The sequence below is a fragment of the Tachyglossus aculeatus genome, unplaced genomic scaffold (assembly GCF_015852505.1).
Source record: "Tachyglossus aculeatus isolate mTacAcu1 unplaced genomic scaffold, mTacAcu1.pri scaffold_179_arrow_ctg1, whole genome shotgun sequence".
In the NCBI taxonomy this organism is placed as follows: domain Eukaryota; kingdom Metazoa; phylum Chordata; class Mammalia; order Monotremata; family Tachyglossidae; genus Tachyglossus; species Tachyglossus aculeatus.
In genome coordinates this window covers 119,542-138,141 of record NW_024044899.1, presented here as the reverse complement: position 1 = coordinate 138,141, position 18,600 = coordinate 119,542, and the positions used below count along the sequence as shown (strand labels likewise).

Sequence of the window (18,600 nt, the reverse complement as noted above, 5' to 3'; positions counted from 1 at the left end):
TGTCCCTTTGCTGCTGTGGGACCTTGGGCAAGTCGCTTCACTTCTCTAGGCCTCAGTTTCCTCATCGGTAAAATGGCATGCAATAATTGCATATTCATCTTTCCATTCATTTTTTTTTTCTAGGAGGGGCAGGGAATGTGTCTGTTGTGGTGTAATAAAGTGGATAGTGCACTTCCCCTCTGCCTTCAAACATGCCCATGTCTCCCCCAAACTAGATCTCTTCCGCTGTTCAAAGCCCGGACACCTGTCTATTTGTTTTTTTTATGTGGAATGTCTCCCCCTTCTAGACTGTGAGCCCGTTGTTGGATAGGGATTGTCTCTATCTGTTGCCGAATTGTACTTTCCAAGCTCTTAGTACAGTGCTCTATAAATACCATTGAATGAATGAATTAGAACCCAGATCCTCTTGACTCCCGGGACCGTGCTCTTTCCATTAAGTGACACTGCTTCTAATTAAGAGAAATTACGACTCTGACCCTGGTCATCCCAGTTCCCTACTAAAATTTCCCTCAGTTTTCCCCTGCTCCTCTCCGGACTCACCGGGCCCGCCCTGGTCTGTGGAGCGTCGAACTCTGCTGAGAGAGAGGCTCACTCCATCTCGTCGGTCCTGGACGTGGATGGAGGTGACAGGAAGGTCTGGACGAGGGATGGGGGCTGGCAGGATCCTCCCTCCCCGTCTCGGCTCTCCGGCTGGCTGCACCGTCCCCTCAGACGATGGCGGGTTATTTCCTGGGAGATTCCCTGTGGGAGGACAGAACCGGGGATCCGCTGAGACAGCTGGCTGTTCGGGAATCTCAGAAGTCCAGGATCGTGCTCTCCCTGCGGTCCCGGCCCTCACTACCTAAATAACGACCCATTCCCATGTGGTTCCCACTCTGGGACTCCTTCAACAGACTAATCATCATTCCCTTTCGTGATTCATTCATTCATTCATTCAATCATATTTATGGAGCGCTTACTGTGTGCAGAGCACTGTACTAAGCGCTGGAAAAGTACAATTTGGCAACAGAGACAATCCCTACACAACAACGGGCTCGCGGTCTAGAAGGGGGAGCCAGACAACAAAACAGAACAAGTAGACAGGCAATAATACCATCTAAATAGATAAATTGAATTACAGATGTATACATGTCATTAATAAACTAAATAGATTAATAATAGTATTCTGGTTATGATCTGCGGTTTGGAGTTTCATCCTACGCCAGGGCTTGGGATCCCTTCTAGACTGTGAGCCCGTTGTTGGGTGGGACCGTCTCTATGTGTTGCCAACTTGTACTTCCCAGGTGCCTAGTACAGTGCTTTGCATGCAGTAAGCGCTCAATAAATACGATTGAATGAATGAATAAATACGACTGAATGAATGAATGAATCTGAAATCTCCCTCAATCCAACTTTTACATTCCCCTCTAGACTGTAAGCTCATAATGGGCAGGAAATGTGGCTACCAACCCTGTTACATTGTTCTATCGTACTCTCCCAAGCGCTTACTACCAAGGTCTGCACATAGTAAGCACTCAGTAAATAAGATCGATTGATGGATGCGCATTATCTTCCCCTACTGAATTTCTATCTGCATTCTCCATCCCTTCCAAGCTCACCCTCTTACGGTGCCTCGTTCCCAACTCCCCCGACTCAGACCCTTACCTCACCACCTTTCCCCTGCTTGGAATTCCCTCTCCCTTCATATCCACCAGCCCTCGGGGCTTCCCATCTTCCTCACTTCTTCCTGAAACCCTATGAAATCCACGGGACCTTCCCCTATTCATTTTTTTTCATAATGGTACATGGTAAATGTTTCCTATTTTCTAGGGACCGCTCTAAGCGCTGAAGACACCGAAAGCTAGCCAGGTTGGACCAGTTCCTGTCCAACATAGGACTTCCAATCTTAATCCCCATTTTACAGATGAGGTAGGTGAGGCAAGAAGTGAAATGACCTGCCCAAGATCACATAGCAGACAAGCGGTGGAGGCAGAATTCGAACCCAGGCCCTCTGACGCCCAGGTCCATGCTCTATCAACTGGGCTATGCTGCTTCCCCGTGCTTCCTTATCTCAGGGTGCTTAATTGTCTCGGTCTGGGCCTGTGTAAAACGCCTCCCTCCCCATCCTTAATAATTACGATAACAATAATCAGAATAGTGGTATTTGATAAGTGTTTATTATGTGCTGGAGTGGATACTAGCAAATTGGGTCAGAATTTATTAAGAATTTCCTTACAAAAAGACTGCCAAGTGTCACAGTAGAAACAAACGAATCGTATCGGAGACGTTTCCTGACCCGCGGGGGCTCAGATTGTAGGAGAAAGAGAGAGCATATATTTAACCCCGATTTTACAGCGAGACCCAGAGAGGTTACGTAGCTGAACCTAGTTGATACGGCAGGCCCGTGGCAGAACCGGGCAGACATTTCTAAGCTCATGAGGCCCAGCCACACGCTCATTCCACTACATCATGGTGTCGCCCAAACAATCACTTGTCAGTCATTCATTCATTCATCAATCATATTTATCGAGTGCTTACCGCGAGCAGAGCACCCTACTAATCATTTGGAAAGTACCATTCAGAATAAAGGGAGACAATCCGTGCCCACACCGGGCTTACAGTCACACCCGGCTTAACAGCTTCCATCCCAGACATTGTCAAATCCTCAGACGCCGGACTTTGTCTTTGGAAAGCTCTTTATATGGCTACCCCCACGGTCGGAATCCTGATGAGGAACGGGATAGTCAGCAAAAGGAAAGAGCCGTTTTGACCCTTAGAAGAGGGAGGAGGAGTCTCCCCTTTAGGACTCTCCCCAGGGCGGCCTTCATGTCCCGGTTCCTCAGGCTGTAGGTAAGGGGGTTCAGGGCGGGGGGCACCACGGTGTAGGATACGGACAACAGGAGGTCCAGGGTCAAGGGGGAGTCGGACACGGGCTTGACGTAGGTGAAAGTTCCGGTCACGAAAAGATGGTGACGACGGCGAGGTGAGGCAGGCAGGTGGAGATGGCTTTGGCCCGGCTCTCTTTGGCCGGCATCCTCAGCACGGCCCGGAAGATGTGCACGTACGAGACGATGATGGAGACCAAGAAGATGACAACTAAAGCTACACCACAGAGGACGGTCACGTCGATGACGACGTGGTCCTCGGAGCAGGAGATCTTCAGCAGGGAGGTGATGTCACAGAAGAACTGCTGGATGATGTTGGACCCGCAGTAGCTCAGGGAGAAAGTCAAAGCTGAATACAAGACCCCAGACATCACCCCAATGAGCCAGGAAGCGGCTGCCATCTTTCCACAGGCCGTGTCGGTCATGATGAGCTCATAACGCAGTGGGAGACAGATGGCGGTGTAGCGGTCGTAGGACATCGCCGTGAGGAGGTACATCTCTGAACCACCAAACAGGACCACCGAGAACACCTGGGCGGCACAGCCCAGGAGGGAGATGGCTCTACGATCGGTCAGGGAGATGACGGCAGACTTGGGGACAGTGACAGAGATGTAGCAGAGGTCGATGAGGGACAGGTTCCTGAGGAAGAAGTACATGGGGGTGCGGAGGCGCCGGTCAAGGGCGGTGATGGCGACGATGAGGAGATTCCCCGTCAGGGCCGCCAGGTAGACCGGGAGGAACAGCGTGGCATGGACCAGCTGCAGCTCCCGGACCTCCGAGAAACTCAGCAGGAGGAATTCCTTCACCGTGGAGATGTTGGGCATTGTAGGGAGGCAGCACTGACTTTCTGCATGTGATGAGAGAAGAGCCAAAGTCAGAGTCCATTGATGGGATGAGTAATTCGTATTACTCCCTCACAGAGATCTCCGCTCTCTTGACCCCATCCAACTTTCTAAGCGCCTCACACCCCACCTCACCCCACCTCGCTTCCCTCTCCTCTCTACCCAATCTTGATGATCAGATTACTGCTCTCAACTCTACGCTCTCTACTCAGCTAGACTCACTCGCTCCCCTTTCCCTTCGCCGCTCTCGTACCAGTAACCCACAGCCCTGGATCACTGCCACTGTCCGCCTCCTTCGCTCTTATGCTAGAGCTGCCGAATGCTGCTGGCGAAAGTCCTAATCCTCCTCGACCTCTCAGCTGCCTTCGACACTGTGGACCAGCCCCTTCTCCTCAACACGCTATCCAACCTTGGCTTCACAGACTCCATCCTCTCCTGGTTCTCCTCATCTCTCCCGTCATTCATTCTCAGTCTCCTTTGCGGGCTCCTCCTCCCACTCCCATCCCTTTACTGTAGGGGTTCCTCAAGGTTCAGTTCTTGATCCCCTTCTGTTCTCGATCTACACTCACTCCCTTGGTGACCTCATTCGCTCCCACAGCTTCAACTATCATCTCTACGCTGATGACACCCAGATCTACATCTCTACCCCTGCTCTCTCCCCCCCGCTCGAGGCTCGCATCTCCTCCTGCCTTCAGGACATCTCCATCTGGATGTCTGCCGGCCACCTAAAACTCAGAATGTCCAAGACTGAACTCCTTGTCTTCCCTCCCAAACCCTGCCCTCTCCCTGACTTTCCCATCACTGTTGACGGCACTACCGTCCTTCGCGTATCACAGGCCCGCAACCCTGGTGTCATCCTCGACTCCACTCTCTCGTTCACCCCTCACATCCAAGCCGTCACCAAAACCTGCCGGTCTCAGCTCCGCAACATTGCCAAGATCCGCCCTTTCCTATCCATCCAAACCGCTACCCTGCTCGTTCAAGCTCTCATCCTATCCCGTCCGGACTACTGTATCAGCCTCCTCTCCGATCTCCCATCCTCTTGTCTCTCCCCACTTCAATCCATACTTCACGCCGCTGCCCGGATCGTCTTTGTCCAGAAACGCTCTGGGCATGTTACACCCCTCCTCAAAAATCTCCAGTGGCTACCATTCAACCTACGCATCAGGCAGAAACTCCTCACCCTGGGCTTCAATGCTGTCCATCACCTCGCCCCCTCCTACCTCACCTCCCTTCTCTCCTTCTCCAGCCCACCCCGCACCCTCCACTCCTCTGCCGCTAATCCCCTCACCATGCCTCGTTCTCCCCTGTCCCGCCGTCGACCCCCGGCCCACGTCATCCCCCTGGACTGGAATGCCCTCCCTCTGCCCATCCGCCAAGCTGGCTCTCTTTCTCCCTTCAAGGCCCTACTGAGAGCTCCCTTCCTCCAGGAGGCCTTCCCAAACTGAGCCCCCTCCTTCCTCTCTCCCTCCTCCCCCTTTCATCCTCCCCGACCTACCTCCTTCCCTTCCCCACAGCACCTGTATATATGTATAGATGTTTGTACGTATTTATTACTCTAGTTATTGATTTATTTTACTTGTACATATCTATTCTATTTATTTTATTTTGTTAATATGTTTTGTTTGGTTCTCTGTCTCCCCCTTCTAGACTGTGAGCCCTACTGTTGGGTAGGGACCGTCTCTATATGTTGCCAACTTGTACTTCCCAAGAGCTTAGTACAGTGCTCTGCACTCAGTAAGTGCTCAATAAATATGACTGATTGATTGATTGATTGATTGATTGACTGATTGAAGAAATTGACAGGACACTCGCTGGTGATTCTCCATGGAGAGGAGGGAGTTATTGAATTCAAAATGATCTCTGAGTTCACGGTGGAGGCACTGAACGTTTCTGGGTAATGATGTCGACTCCCTACACAGGATGAGGGAAGACTCCAATTCAGAGACATTGATGTTGGGGATGAAGGAATAGGACTAAGTCGATCGGTTCTATTTATTGAGGACCTACAGAGGACGTGGTATTAATACATATAATCACTGCCCCCAGGGAGCTTCCATTCCATTGGGGGCACCAGGCTTCAAACTGTGTAGAAGCAGGGGGCTCTTGGGAAGGACACAGGCCTGGGAATCAGGGGACCTGGGTTGTAATCCCACCTCTACCAGTTCTCTGCTGCAAAGCCATGAGAAAGGAACTTAATTTCTCTACGCCTCAGTTTTCTCTATAGTAAAAAGAGGATTTGATATCTGTTTTCCCCCCTAATTGGTCTGTGAATCCCTCGTGAGACATGGACAGTGTTCTACCAGATGGTCCTGAATCTCCTTAATACTTTACTTGAAATGTAGTATGCTCTTAATGAGGATCAAGAGTATTATTTTTGGTTGAGGAGACCAAAGATGAAATGAATAGCGGGTAGAAGAGGTCAGAGAATATAAAGATATGTTCATGACTGCTGTGAAATGTTCTCGGTGGTTTTAGAGTCAAACGAGAAGTGCCTTCACACATAAATTCATCCATTTATTGGAGAAAGAATGGGCCCAGTAGAGAGTAGTACCTGGATTCTAATCCACTTTACGCTCCTGTTTTCTGCTGTGGACCTGGGGCCCGTGGCTTACCGTCTCTGTGCCTCGGTTACCTCATCTGAAAAACGGGGGTTACAAGTGTGGGCACGCTGTGGGGCATGGCCTGTGTCCAACCCGATCAGCTTGTATCCACCCAAGTGCTTAGTACAGTACCTGGCACATAATGAGCACTTAAAAACACCATAAAAGAAACAAACAACAACAACAAAAAACCACGTGTAACTCGTAACCGATTCCATTTGCTCACATATCTGCATTCACACTTGTACACACACAAACACAAGTATACATCATCATTCATCGAGTCCTTTCCTATAGCATCGCTCAGTCTACATCTCTCCTCTCCTCATCCACCTCTTATGACAACTTGTGTCTTTTCACAATGAACAAAAAAACCTTTTCATTGGCTTGAAGGCTCTCTGCCCTAAGACTGCACTTCACTCCCTTTCCATCGTTTAACATGTCTTCTCAGCTCTCAAAGCAACTTTCTAGTTGTTATTCACGATCGACTCTCCCGTTTCCATTCTAGGCTGGAACTCCCTCTCTTAACAGCTCAACATCAGAGCGAGCACAGTTCTTTCTGAATTCTTTGCTGCTAAAATGCCCCCCACCTTCAATCAGCTTCCCCGATTCATTTTCCAGCCCTCTAAACCCACTTCACCTAACTCAAGCGTGAATCAACTCAAGTTCATCCTCATTTAGCGGAAAAAGGATGGGCCCAGGAGTTCTCTTCTTGATCGCAAGCTCCCGGAGGGGAGCAAACACATCTCCCAGCTCTGTACCATTGTACTCTCCCAAGCATAGTTTAGTGGGAGTCAGAGGACTTGGATTATAATCCTGCCTCTGTCCCTTTGCTGCTGTGGGACCTGGGGCAAGGCACTTCACTTCTCTGGTCTCAGTTTCCTCATCGGTAAAATGGCATGCAATAATCGTATATTCATCTTTCCATTCATTTTTTTTTCTTCTCGGAGGGGCAGGGAATGTGTCTGTTGTGGTGTCATAAAGTGGATAGAGCATTCCCCATCTGCCTTTAAACATGCCCACGTCTCCCCCAAACTAGCTCTCTTCCCCTGTTCAAAGCCCTGACGCCTGTATACTTGGTTTTTTTTGTGGACTGCCTCCCCCTTCTAGACTGTGAGCCCGTTGTTGGGTAGGGATTGTCTCTATCTGTTGCCAAATTGTACTTTCCAAGCCCTTAGTACAGTGCTCTACACATAGTATGCGCTCAATAAATACGATTGAATGAATGAATTAGAGCCCAGGTCCTCTTGACTCCCGGGTCCGTGCTCTTTCCACTAAGCGACACTGCTTCTGATTTAGAGAAATTGCGACTCTGACCCTGGTCATCCCAGTTCCCTACTGAAATTTCCCTCAGCTTTCCCCCGCTCCTCTCCGGACTCACCGGGCCCGTCCCGGGCCGGGGAGCGTCGAACTCTACTGAGAGAGAGGCTCACTCTATCTCGTCGGTCCTGGACACGGATGGGAGTTACCGGAAGGTCTGGACCCGGGATGGGGGCTTTCAGGATCCTCCCTCCCCATCTCGGCTCTCCGGCTGACTGTGCTGTCACCTCAGATGATGCCGGGTTATTTCCTGGGAGATTCCCCATGGGAGGACAGACCCGGGGCTCCGCTGAGACGGCTGGCTGCCTGGGAATCTCAGAAGGCCGGGATCGTGCCCTCCCTGCGGTCCCGGCCCTCACAACCTAAATCACTACCCATTCCCGTGTGGTTCCAACTCTGTGACTCCTTCAACAGACTAATCATCATTCCCTTTCGTGATTCATTCATTCATTCATTCATTCATCCATCCATTCATTCATTCATTCAATCACATTAATTGAGCGCTCACTGTGTGCAGAGCACTGTACTAAGCGCTGGAAAAGTACAATTCGGCAACAGAGACAATCCCTACACAACAACGGGCTCAGGGTCTAGAAGGGAGAGCCAGACAGCAAAATAAAACAAGTAGACAGCCGTCTATACCATCTAAATAGATAAATGGAATTACAGATGTATACACATCATTAATAAACTAAATAGATTAATAATAGCATTCCGGTTATGCTCTGAGGATTGGAGTTTCATCCCACGCCAGGGCTTCGGATCCCTTCTGGACTGTTAGCCCGTTGTTGGGTGGAACTGTCTCTATGTGCTGCCAACTTGTACTTCCCAAGTGCTTAGTGAAGTGCTCTGCATGCAGTAAGCCCTCAATAAATACGATTGAATGAATGAATAAATACGATTGAATGAATGAATGAATCTGAAATCTGCAGCAATCCAACTTGGACATTCCCCTCTAGACTGTAAGCTCATCATGGGCAGGAAATGTGGCTACCAACCCTGTTACATTGTTATATCGTACTCTCCCAAGCGCTTACTACCAAGGTCTGCACATAGTAAGCACTCAGTAAATAAGATCGATTGATGGTTGTGCATTATCTTCCCCTACTGAATTTCTATCTGCAATCTCCATCCCTCCCAAGCTCACCCTCTCACTGTGCCCGTTCCCAACGCCCCTGACTCAGACCCCTACCTCACCCCCTTTTACCCGCTTGGAATTCCCTCTCCCTTCATATCCACTAGCTCTCGGGGCTTCCCATCTTCCACACTCCTTCCCGAAACTCTATGAAATCCACGGGACCTTACCCGATTAATTTTTTCATAATGGTACATGGTAAATGTTTCCTATTTTCTAGGGAACGCTCTAAGCACTGAAGTCACTGAAAGCTAGCCAGGTTGGACCAGTTCCTGTCCAACATAGGACTTCGAGTCTTAATCCCCATTTTACAGATGAGGTAGATGAGGCAAGAAGTGAAATGACTTGCCAAAGGTCACATGGCAGACAAGTGGTGGAGGAGGAATTCAAAGCCAGGCCCTCTGACTCCCAGGTTCATGCTCTATCAACTGGGCTATGCTGCGTCCCCATGCTTCCTTGTCTTAGGGTGCTTAATTGCCTCGGTCTGGGCCTGTGTAAAAAGCCCCCCTCCCCATCCTTAATAATAATGATAACAATAATCAGAATAGTGGTATTTGATAAGTGTTTATTATGTGCTGGAGTGGATGCTAGCAAATTGGGTCAGAATTTATTAAGAATTTCCTTATAAAAAGACTGCCAAGTGTCAGAGTAGAAACAAACTAATCATATCGGAGACGTTTCCTGACTCGCGGGGGCTCAGATTGAAAGACAAAGAGAGAGCGCATATTGAATGCCGATTTTACAGCGAGACCCAGAGGGGTTACGTAGCTGAACCAAGTTGATACGGCAGGCCCGTGGCAGAACCGGGCAGACATTTCTAAGCTCATGACGCCCAGCCACACGCTCATTCCAGTACACCGTGGTGTCGCCCAAACAATCACTTGTCATTCATTCATTCATTCATCACTTATATTTATCGAGTGCTTACCGCGAGCAGAGCACCCTACTAAGCGTTTGGAAAGTACCATTCAGAATAAAGAGAGACAATCCGCGCCCACACCGGGCTTAAAGTCACACCCGGCTTATCAACTTCCATCGCAGACATTGACAAATCCTCAGACACCGGAATTTGTCTTTGTAAAGCTCTTTATAAGGCTACCCCCACTGTCGGAATCCTGATGAGGAACGGGATAGTCAGCAAAAGGAAAGAGACGTTTGGTCCCTTAAAAGAGGGAGGAGGAGTCTCCCCTTTAGGACTCTCCCCAGGGCAGCCTTCATGTACCGGTTCCTCAGGCTGTAGATGAGGGGGTTCAGGGCGGGGGGCATCACGGTGTAGGATATGGACAACAGGAGGTCCAGGGTCCAGGGGGAGTCTGACACGGGCTTGATGTTGGTGAAAATTCCGGTCAAGAGGAAGACGATGACGAAAGCGAGGTGAGGCAGGCAGGTGGAGAAGGCTTTGGCCCGGCTCTCTTTGGCCGGCATCCTCAGCACGGCCCGGGAGATGCGCACGTATGAGACGACGATGAAGACCAGGGAGACGACAACTAAAACTGACCCACCGGTGATGCTTACGTCGCTGACGACGTGATCCTCGGAGCAGGAGATCTTCAGCAGGGAGGGGATGTGACAGAAGAACTGCTGGATGATGTTGGACCCGCAGAAGCTCAGGGAGAAAGTCGAAGCTGAAGATACGAACACAAACATCACCCCGGTGAGCCAGGAGGCGGCCGCCATCTCTCCACAGGCCGTGTCGGTCATGATGAGCTCGTAGCGCAGGGGGAGGCAGATGGCGGCGTAGCGGTCGTAGGTCATTGCCGTGAGGAGGTGCATCTCTGAACCACCAAACAGGACCACCGAGAAGACCTGGGTAGTACAGCCCAGGAGGGAGATGGCTCTACAATCGGTCAGGAAGATGACGGCAGACTTGGGGGCGGCGATGGAGATGTAGCAGAGGTCGACGATGGACAGGTTCCTGAGGAATCAATCAATCAATCAATCAATCAATCAATCGTATTTATTGAGCGCTTACTATGTGCAGAGCACTGTACTAAGCGCTTGGGAAGTACAAATTGGCAACACATAGAGACAGTCCCTACCCAACAGTGGGCTCACAGTCTAAAAGGGGGAGACAGAGAACAGAACCAAACATACCAACAGAATAAAATAAATAGGATAGAAATGTACAAGTAAAATAAAAAAATAAATAAATAAATAGAGTAATAAATATGTACAACCATATATACATATATACAGGTGCTGTGGGGAAGGGAAGGAGGTAAGATGGGGGGATGGAGAGGGGGACGAGGGGGAGAGGAAGGAAGGGGCTCAGTCTGGGAAGGCTTCCTGGAGGAGGTGAGCTCTCAGCAGGGCCTTGAAGGGAGGAAGAGAGCTAGCTTGGCGGAGGGGCAGAGGGAGGGCATTCCAGGCCCGGGGGATGACGTGGGCCGGGGGTCGATGGCGGGACAGGCGAGAACGAGGTACAGTGAGGAGATTAGCGGTGGAGGAGCGGAGGTTGCGGGCTGGGCAGTAGAAGGAGAGAAGGGAGCTGAGGTAGGAGGGGGCGAGGTGATGGAGAGCCTTGAAGCCCAGGGTGAGGAGTTTCTGCCTGATGCGCAGATTGATTGGTAGCCACTGGAGATTTTTGAGGAGGGGAGTAATATGCCCAGAGCGTTTCTGGACAAAGATAATCCGGGCAGCAGCATGAAGTATGGATTGAAGTGGAGAGAGACACGAGGATGGGAGATCAGAGAGAAGGCTGGTGCAGTAGTCCAGACGGGATAGGATGAGAGCTTGAATGAGCCGGGTAGCAGTTTCGATGGAGAGGAAAGGGCGGATCTTGGCAATGTTGCGGAGCTGAGACCGGCAGGTTTTGGTGACGGCTTGGATGTGAGGGGTGAATGAGAGAGCGGAGTCGAGGATGAAACCAAGGTTGCGGGCTTGTGAGATGGGAAGGATGGTAGTGCCGTCAACAGAGATGGGAAAGTCAGGGAGAGGACAAAGTTTGGGAGGGAAGACAAGGAGCTCAGTCTTCGACATGTTGAGCTTTAGGTGGCGGGCGGACATCCAGATGGAGATGTCCTGAAGGCAGGAGGAGATGCGAGCCTGGAGAGAGGGGGAGAGAGCAGGGGCAGAGATGTAGATCTGGGTGTCATCAGCGTAGAGATGATAGTTGAAGCCGTGGGAGCGAATGAGGTCACCAAGGGAGTGAGTGTAGATTGAGAACAGAAGGGGACCAAGCACTGAACCTTGGGGAACCCCCACAGTAAGAGGATGGGAGGGGGAGGAGGAGCCTGCAAAAGAGACTGAGAAAGAACGACCGGAGAGATAAGAGGAGAACCAGGAGAGGACGGAGTCTGTGAAGCCAAGGTCAGATAGCGTGTTGAGGAGAAGGGGGTGGTCCACAGTGTCAAAGGCAGCTGAGAGGTCGAGGAGGATTAGGACAGAATATGAGCCGTTGGATTTGGCAAGCAGGAGGTCATTGGTGACCTTTGAGAGGGCAGTTTCCGTGGAATGAAGGGGACGGAAGCCAGACTGGAGGGGGTCGAGGAGAGAGTTGTTGTTGAGGAATTCTAGGCAGCTCGTGTAGACAACTCGTTCAAGGAGTTTGGAAAGGAATGGTAGGAGGGATATGGGACGATAACTAGAAGGTGAGGTGGGGTCAAGAGAGGGTTTTTTTAGGATGGGAGAGACATGGGCATGTTTGAAGGCAGAGGGGGAAGGAACCAGTGGAGAGTGAGCGGTTGAAGATGGAAGTTAAGGAGGGGAGAAGGGATGGAGCGAGAGATTTCATAAGATGAGAGGGAATGGGGTCAGAAGCACAGGTGGCCGGAGTAGCACTTGAGAGGAGGGAGGAGAGTTCCTCTGAGGATACCGCTGGGAAGGATGGGAGAGTATCAGAGAGAGTTGAGAGCCGGGGGGATGGAGAAAGGGGGGAAGAGACTTTGGGGAGGTCGGACCTGATGGATTTAATTTTGTTAATGAAGTAGGAGGCCAGATCGTTGGGGGTGAGGGAAGGAGGAGGGGGAGGAACCGGGGGCCTGAGAAGGGAGTTGAATGTACGGAAGAGCTGGCGGGGGTGATGGGCATGGGTGTCAATGAGGGAGGAGAAATAGTTTTGTTTGGCAGAAGAGAGGGCTGAGTTAAGGCAGGAAAGGATAAACTTGCAGTGAACGAGGTTGGCATGGTGTTTAGACTTTCGCCAGCAGCGTTCGGCAGCTCGAGCATAAGAGCGAAGGAGGCGGACAGTGGCAGTGATCCAGGGCTGTGGGTTAGTGGTGCGAGAGCGGCGAAGGGAAAGGGGAGCGAGCGAGTCTAGCTGAGTAGAAAGGGTAGAGTTGAGAGCAGTAATCTGATCATCAAGACTGGGTAGAGAGGAGAGGGCAGCGAGGTGGGGTGTGAGGCGCTCCGAAAGATGGGTGGGGTCCAGAGAGCAGAGATCTCTGTGAGGGAGTAATACGGATTTACAGGGGAAAGGACTGTGAGTGAGGAGGCAGGTGAGAAGATTATGATCAGAGAGAGGGATTACAGAGTTGGTGAGGGTGGACACAGTGCAGCGGTAGGAGATGATGAGGTCGAGGGTATGACCAAGTTGGTGAGTGGGCGAGGTGGGGTGGAGGAAGAGGTTGGCAGCGTCAAGGAGAGATAGAAGGCGGGTGGCAGAGGAGTCGTTAGGGATATCCATGTGGATATTGAAGTCTCCGAGGATCAGAGTGGGCATGGAGAAGGAGAGAAGGAAGGTGAGGAAGGGGTCAAAGTCGTTAAAGAAGTTGGAAGTAGGGCCGGGAGGGCGGTAGATGACGGCTACAAGAATCTGGAGGGGGTGGTAGAGGCGAATAATGTGGGCTTCAAAGGAAGGGAAGGAAAGGGAAGGGGGAGGAGGGATAGTGCGAAAGCGACATTGGGGGGCGAGAAGGAAACCGACACCTCCTCCTTTTCCGGTGAGTCTGGGGGAGTGGGAGAAGAAGAGGCCTGCACTGCAGAGAGCAGCAGAAGAGACTGTGTCGTCCGGCGACAGCCATGTTTCAGTTAGGGCGAGGAGGAGTAGAGAACTGGAAAGGAAAAGGTCCAGGATGAAAGGGGTCTTACTTAAAACGGAGCGGGGGTTCCAGAGGCCACACTTGGCAGCAGCTGTCGAGAGTGGGGAGGGAGGGGGAAGGGTGCGAGGGGTGGGGAGGGTTTGGATTGGGATGAGTTGGCGGGGGCCTGGGCGGGGAGAGTGGGAAGGGGGGTGGCGATGGGAAAGGAGAACTGGGATGGGGTGGGGGCGGGGAGAAGGGGAGGGAGGGGGCCGGGAGGGAGAAGCGGCGGACCTGCGCTGGTACAGAGGAATCCTTGGTAGGGGGTGAGGGGGAGTGGTCTTGGTGGGTGAGAGGGAGGGAAACAGCTGGGTAGGAGAGGGGAAGGGGAAGGTGAGGAATGGGAATGGCAGTTGGGAGCAAGGGAACTGAAAGTTCATGGTGAGGTCAGCAGGGCGAGTGACAGTACAGCGGGGGATTAACAATTGAGATGCAGAAGCAATAAAACAGTAGCAATGATAAAAGTAGGTGATGGCATCGCAGGGTGTAGTTAAGCAATCAATATGCTATGGCAATAATAGAATTGGCAGATAATGATGCCACAGAGAGCAGATACAAACTATTAAGAGTTGGAGTAGGGTGGGCCAGTTAAGGGGGGTCAGGGAGCAGAGATACCTGGTGAGGGGAGCGAACAGTCAACTAGCATGGGAGGGCTGAGTAGGTGTGAATGAGGTTGTCGTTAATGTAACATGTAACATGGTGCTAACATGGTGCTAACAAGGTGCTAACAAGGGCTTTTTACCTGGGGGCGGGGGGAGAGTCAGTCAGGACCGGACCGGGAAGGGGGGGGGGATGAGGGGCACTTTACGGAAGGCCTCCTAAGTTGGGGGGGTGGAAGCAGGGGGGGCGTCCGTGGGGGCGCTGAGATGGCGGGTGGGTGGGCGGCCGGGCCTCTCGGGAACGGAGTCCCGGGCGTCAATGGCGGCGCTCTGAGGAGAGGATCCTTCCGGGAGCGGCAAGGCCGCGCGGTGTGATGGCGGGCGGGCCTCTCGGGAACGGAGTCCCGGGCGTCTATGGCGGCGCGCTCTGAGGAGATGAACCTTCCGGGAGCAGCAAGACCTCGCGGTGTGATGGCGGGCGGGCGGGCGGATCTCTCGGGAACGGAGTCCCGGGCATCTCGCGGTGTGATGGCGGGCGGGCGGGCGGGCCTCTCGGGAACGGAGTCCCGGGCATCTATGGCGGCGCTCTGAGGAGAGGATCCTTCCGGGAGCAGCAAGGCCTCGCGGTGTGATGGCGGGCGGGCCTCTCGGGAACGGAGTCCCGGGCGTCTATGGCGGCGCTCTGAGGAGAGGATCCTTCCGGGAGCAGCAAGGCCTCGCGGTGTGATGGCGGGCGGGCAGGCGGGCCTCTCGGGAATGGAGTCCCGGGCGTCTATGGCGGCGCTCTGAGGAGAGGATCCTTCCGGGAGCAGCAAGGCCTCGCGGAAGAAGTACATGGGGGTGCGGAGGTGGCGGTCGAGGGTGGTGACGGCGACGATGAGGAGATTCCCTGTCAGGGCCGCCAGGTAGACCAGAAGGAACAGCGCGGCGTGGACCAGCTGCAGCTCCCGGACCTCCGAGAAACCCAGCAGGAGGTATTCCTTCACCGTGGAGACGTTGGGCATTTTGGGGAGGCAGCCCTGACTTTCTGCATGTGATGAGAGAAGAGCCAAAGTTAGAGTCCATTGATGGGATGAGTGAAGGAATTGATAGGACACTCGCTGGTGATTCTCCATGGAGAGGAGGGAGTTATTCAATTCAAAATGATCTCTGAGTTCACGGTGGAGGCACGGAACGTTTCTGGGGACTGATGTCGACTCCCTGCACAGGATGAGGGAAGACTTCAATTCAGAGACATTGATGTTGGGGGTGAAGGAATAGGACTAAGTCGATCGGTTTCATTTATTGAGGACCTACAGAGGACGTGGTATTAATACATACAATTACTGCCCCCGGGGATCTTCCATTCTACTGGGGGCAGCAAGCTTCAAACTGCATAGAAGCAGGGGGCTATTGGGAAGGACACAGGCCTGGGAATCAGAAGACCTGGGTTCTAATCCCACCTCTATCAATCAATCAATCAATCAATCGTATTTATTGAGCGCTTACTGTATGCAGAGCACTGTACTAAGCTCTTGGGAAGTACAAGTTGGCAACATATAGAGACAGTCCCTACCCAACAGTGGGCTCACAGTCTAGAAGGGGGAGACAGAGAACAAAACCAAACATATTAACAAAATAAAATAGAATAGATATGTTCAAGTAAAATAAATAAATAAATAAATAGAGTAATAAATATGTACAAACATATATACATATATACAGGTGCTGTGGGGAAAGGCAGGAGGTAAGACGGGGGATGGAGAGGGAGACGAGGGGGAGAGGAAGGAGGGGGTCCAGTCTGGGAAGGCCTCCTGGAGGAGGTGAGCTCTCAGTAGGGCCTTGAAGGGAGGAAGAGAGCTAGCTTGGCGAATGTTGGGAGGTAGGGCATTCCAGGCCAGGGGGATGACGTGGGCTGGGGATCGACAGCGGGACAGGAGAGAATGAGGCCCGGTGAGGAGATTAGTGACAGAGGAGTGGAGGGTGTTGGCTGGGCTGGAGAAGGACAGAAGGGAGGTGAGGTAGGAGGGGGCGAGGTGATGGACAGCCTTGAAGCCGAGGGTGAGGAGTTTCTGCCTGATGCGCAGATTGATTGGTAGCCACCGGAGATTTTTGAGGAGGGGAGTAACATGCCCAGAGCGTTTCTGGACAAAGGCAATCCGGGCAGCTGCATGAAGTATGGACTGAAGTGGGGGGAGACACAAGGATGGGAGATCAGAGAGAAGGCTGATGCAGTAGTCCAGACGGGATAGGATAAGAGCTTGAACGAGCAGGGTAGCGGTATGGATGGAGATGAAAGGGCGGATCTTGGCAATGTTGCAGAGCTGAGACTGGCAGATTTTGGTGACGGCTTGGATGTGAGGGGTGAATTAGAGAGCGGAGTCGAGGATGACACCAAGGTTGCGGGCTTGTGAGACGGGAAGGATGGTAGTGCCGTCAACAGTGATGGGAAAGTCAGGGAGAGGGCAGGGTTTGGTAGGGAAGACAAGGAGTTCAGTCTTGGACATGTTGAGTTTTAGGTGGCGGGCAGACATCCAGATGGAGATGTCCTGAAGACAGGAGGAGATGCGAGCCTGGAGGGAGGGGGAGAGAGCAGGGGCAGAGATGGAGATTTGGGTGTCATCAGCGTAGAGATGATAGTTGAAGTCGTGGGAGCGAATGAGGTCTCTACCAGTTCTCTGCTGCAAAGCCATGAGAAAGTGACTTAATTTCTCTAAGCCTCGGTTTTCTCTATAGTAAAAAGAGGATTCGATATGTCTTTTCCCTCCTACTTAATCTGTGAATCCCTCGTGAGACACGGACCGTGTTCTACCAGATGGTCCTGAGTCTCCCCCAGCACTTAATACTTTGCTTGGAATGTAGTACGCTCTTAATGAGGATCAAGAGAATTAATTTTGGTTGAGGAGACCGAGACTAAAATGAATAGCAGATAGCAGAGGTCAGAGAATATAAAGATATGTTCGTGACTGTTGTGAAATGTTCTCGGTGGTTTTATGGTCAAACGAGAAGTGCCTTCACACATGAATTCATCCATTTAGTGTAGAAAGAATGGGTCTGGTAGAGAGTAGTACCTGGACTCTAATCCTGTCTTTGCGCCTTGTCTGCTGTGTGACCTGGGGCCCGTGGCTTACCGTCTCTGTGCCTCGGTTACCTCATTTGAAAAATGGGGGTTACTACTGTGAGCCCCCTATGGTGCATGGACTGTGTCCAATCTGATCAGTTTGTATCCACCCCAGTGCTTAGTGCAGTACCTAGCACATAATGAGCACTTAAAAACACCATAAAACAAACAAATAACAACAACAAAGAACCACGTATACTCCAAACCGATCTCACTTGCTCAGGTATTCATTCGTTCAATCGTATTTATTGCACGCTTACTGTGTGCAGAGCACTGTACTAAGAGCTTGGGAAGTACACGTTAACAACATATATAGATGGTCCCTACCCAACAACGGGCTCAAAGTCTAGAAGGGGGAGACAGACAACAAAACAAAACATGTGGACAGGGGTCAAGTCGTCAGAACAAATAGAATTAAAGCTAAATACATATCTGCATTCACACTTGTAAGCTCAAACACAAGTATACCTCATCATTCATCGAGTCCTTTCCTATAGGATCGCTCAGCCTACATCTCTCCTCTCCTCATCCTCCTCTCATGACAATTTGTGTCTTTTCACAATGAACAAAAAACCTCTTCATCGGCTTGAAGGCTCTCCGCCATATGACTACACCTCACCCCCTTTCCATCGTTCAACTCGTCTTCTCAGCTCTCAGAGCAACTTTCTAGTTGTTACTCATGATCGACTCTCCGGTTTCCATCCTAGGCTGGAACTCCCTCTCCTATCAGCTAAAAATCAGAGCGAGCACAGTTCCTTCTGAATTCTTTACTGCTAACCAGCCCCTCCCACCACCAACCAGCTTCCCTGGTTCATTTCCCAGCCCTCTAAACCCACTTCACCCAACTCAAGTGTTAATCAACTCAAGTCCATCCTCATTTAGTGGAAAAAGGATGGGCCCAGGAGTTCTCTTCTTGACCGTGAGCTCCTTGAGGAGAGCGTACACATCTCCCAGCTCTGTTCCATTGTACTCTCCCAAGCATAGTTCAGTGGCAGTCAGAGGACTTGGGTCCTAATCCTGCCTCTGTCCCTTTGCTGCTGTGGGACCTTGGGCAAGTCGCTTCACTTCTCTGGGCCTCAGTTTCCTCATTGGTAATATGGCATGCAAGGATTGTATATT

At 51.5% G+C, this 18,600-nt stretch overlaps 1 protein-coding gene across 1 annotated transcript in view; it reads right to left on the bottom strand.

Moving 5' to 3' along the window:
* Nucleotides 1-722: 722 nt before the first annotated feature.
* LOC119923363 (olfactory receptor 14A16-like) overlaps nt 723-18,600 on the bottom strand; it is a 38,611-nt gene continuing 20,733 nt past the window's right edge. Inside the window, exons 6-8 of the mRNA XM_038742789.1 lie at nt 10,217-10,312; nt 3,045-3,121; nt 723-741 (exon numbers count right to left, since the gene is read on the bottom strand). Of these exons, the coding sequence (XP_038598717.1) occupies nt 723-741; nt 3,045-3,121; nt 10,217-10,312 (192 nt within the window). The remainder of the gene's footprint in view (nt 742-3,044; nt 3,122-10,216; nt 10,313-18,600) is intronic.